The 2,829-nt window shown below is 44.7% G+C and overlaps 1 protein-coding gene across 1 annotated transcript in view; it reads left to right on the plus strand.

Moving 5' to 3' along the window:
• Positions 1-2,829, plus strand: part of LOC122557459 — a 170,559-nt gene that overhangs the window by 148,632 nt on the left and 19,098 nt on the right. Inside the window, exon 18 of the mRNA XM_043705218.1 lies at positions 1,590-1,634. Within this exon, the coding sequence (XP_043561153.1) occupies positions 1,590-1,634 (45 nt within the window). The remainder of the gene's footprint in view (positions 1-1,589; positions 1,635-2,829) is intronic.

A 2,829-nucleotide genomic window follows, 5' to 3' on the forward strand; every position in this document is an offset into this window, starting at 1 on the left:
CCCTCCCCCACTCACCCATTGTACTCTATGCTACTTTCTCCCCACCCCCACCCTCCTCTAGCTTATCTCTCCACGCTCCAGGCTCACTGCCTTTATTCCTGATGAAGGGCTTTTGCCCGAAACGTCGATTTCGAAGCTCCTTGGATGCTGCCTGAACTGCTGTGCTCTTCCAGCACCACTAATCCAGAAGTTGAGAAACATATTCCTAATTCCAGAGCCTGGATGGGTGGGGAATGTTCGATTCCTAGCAGTCAATGGTCTGAAATTAGAGGGCTGGAAAAAGATGCAACATGGCGAGCTGGGGAATCATTAAGTCCAGAATCCATGCCAAGGGAGGAGAGTTGATGGGAATTCTAAGGAGAGTACACTTGTATTTTTAGATTTTGCTTGGTTGGAGGAACATGTAATTGCCTGATCTGCTGAGAAATACAAGCTGCAAGATTTCAGAAACATTGCACAGAATGTAATAGGAACCATACCTTCTCAGGGAAGTTTAAAGCAGGTGGTTGACTGTGTTAATGTGCTTTTGAGAATTGTCCTCCGAGCATCCCCGGAATCGAAACAGTGGCAGGAAGTCTTCCGGGCTGCTGTTTAATTTCCATGGTAAGTGGGTCTTCCCATCTAGAGAGGCTACACAAAAACTGGATTGGATTTGCCAGCAGCCCAGAGGGAAGTTGTCACTTTACGATGAGCTTTCTGTGTCTAATTTAAGATCCCAACACAAGGAAGGAGTGGCCCCAAAGAATGCTTCTCACCATCTCCCTCACCAGTGAATACCACTCCTCGTTCACACTCTTTCCTGCACACTCACCATGATTCCACCAGCAGTCCTTTGTGAAAGTGCCACTCTAACTGGCAGTGTCCATTACAATCAGTTTTGGAAGGATGTGTTGGAAGGATAGCGAGAGTGTGGTGCTGGAAAAGCACAGCAGGTCAGGCAGCCTCCCAGGAGCAGGAGAATCAACGTTTCCAGCATAAGCCCTTCATCGGGAATCTTCCTGATTCTCCTGCTCCTCAGATGCTGCCTGACCAGCTGTGCTTTTCCAGCACCACCCTTTCGACTCTGATCTCCAGCATGTGCAATCCTCACTTTCTCTGTGTTGAAAAGATGCTCAGTTAAATATCTGATTGCATTGTAATAACATCTGGTCTCTCAGGGAGAAAGAAATAACATACAGTTCCTATCATTGTCCAACCACAGGCTAAAACTTACATTACTCATATTAAATCATGCCCTATATTTTACATGTTGATATTTCTGAATGCCTATTTTTGGGTTTTACATTAACATTGGTCTCAGTGGCAGCCAGAAAAGAGGATTGAAAGATGAACTTATGATATAAAAACTCACTTGCTGCAAAATTGAGCTCCTGGGGCTTTGGTGTTACAAGTTTCATTTTGGTTTCTGTGTCAGGCATGTACCTGGCACCCCCTCTCAGCCATGGCTGTCATATTCACAAGCCCCCTTGCAGGCTGCAGCATTTGGGGAGATGAAGCAAAGTCAACAATGAGGGGCAGAAGATGAACATTTGTCATTTGTAAACATTTTTAAAACAGCGTAAAGATGTTTTTGCTTCTGTCCATTTCAGAATTTGTGGAGGTAGAAGAAGAACCAGAAGAGGAAGTGTTATCAGGTAAACATCCAGCCTGGTGGAGCTGATTTTGCTCACCTGCTGATTCAGAGTGTACACTGTTGCAATTCTGGAGTAGATCACACCAAATTATGTTAGGGTCTGCTTTAGGTTCAGTGGCCTTTTTGGTTTTAAAGTAGATAAAAGATGAGGTCCAGAAGACCGACTAAAGAAAAGTACAATTTGACAGATTTGATCAAATACATTACCACACAACATTAGAACAGTAATATTCTATAATAAATGTACAACTTATTTCTAACACTCAGAATTGACACATTGGGAGCACCGAGGATCAGAGCGCCCTTTGTGTCCACGCACACCATCAAGTACCAGAATGGTGGTTAAGAAGGCATATTAGCTAATGCATCATATTTAGGAGCAGGGAAGTAATGCTGGAACTGTGTGAAGAGTTGTTTAGGCCACAGCTATAGTATTGAATGTAGTTCTAGAATCCACATTTCAGGAGGAATATGACTGTACTGGAGAGGGTGCAGAGAAGATATACCAGGATGTTGGTTGGGATGGAGGGCTTTAGTTTTTCTTGGAGCAGAGGAGATGGAGAGGGAACATGATTGAGATGTGTAAAACTATGGGGGTGTTGCTAAGGTAGACAAGAGGAAACTTTCCACTTGGTGGATGAGATCGATAACCAAGGGGCATAGATTTAAAGTAAGGGGCAGGAGGTTTAGAAGGAACTCCTCCAGAGTCTTTAGAATTTTGGTTGGTTTTTTGAAGATGTGGCAGGGAGGATTAGTGGGGGCAGAGCAGTGGATGTGATCTATGTGGACTTCGGTGGGGCGTTTGATGGGGTTCCCCATGGGAGACTGATTGGCAGGGTTGGATCTCATGGATCACAGGGACAGCTAGCCATTTGAATGCAGAGCTGGCTCAAGGTTGGAGGACAGAGAGTGGTGGTGGAAGGTTGTTTTTCAGACTGGAGGCCTGTGACCAGTGGAGTGCCACAAGTATCGGTGCTGTGTCCTCTACTTATCATTTACGTAAATGATTTGGATACGAGTAAAAAAGGTACAGTTAGTAAGTTTGCAGATGACACCAAAATTGGAGGTGTAGTGGACAGCGAAGAGGGTTACCTCAGATTACAACAGGATCTGGACCAGATGGGCCAATGGGCTGAGAAGTGGCAGATGGAGTTTAATTCAGATAAATGCAAGATGCTGCATTTTGGGAAATCAAA

The sequence above is a fragment of the Chiloscyllium plagiosum genome, chromosome 15 (assembly GCF_004010195.1).
Source record: "Chiloscyllium plagiosum isolate BGI_BamShark_2017 chromosome 15, ASM401019v2, whole genome shotgun sequence".
NCBI lineage: Eukaryota > Metazoa > Chordata > Chondrichthyes > Orectolobiformes > Hemiscylliidae > Chiloscyllium > Chiloscyllium plagiosum.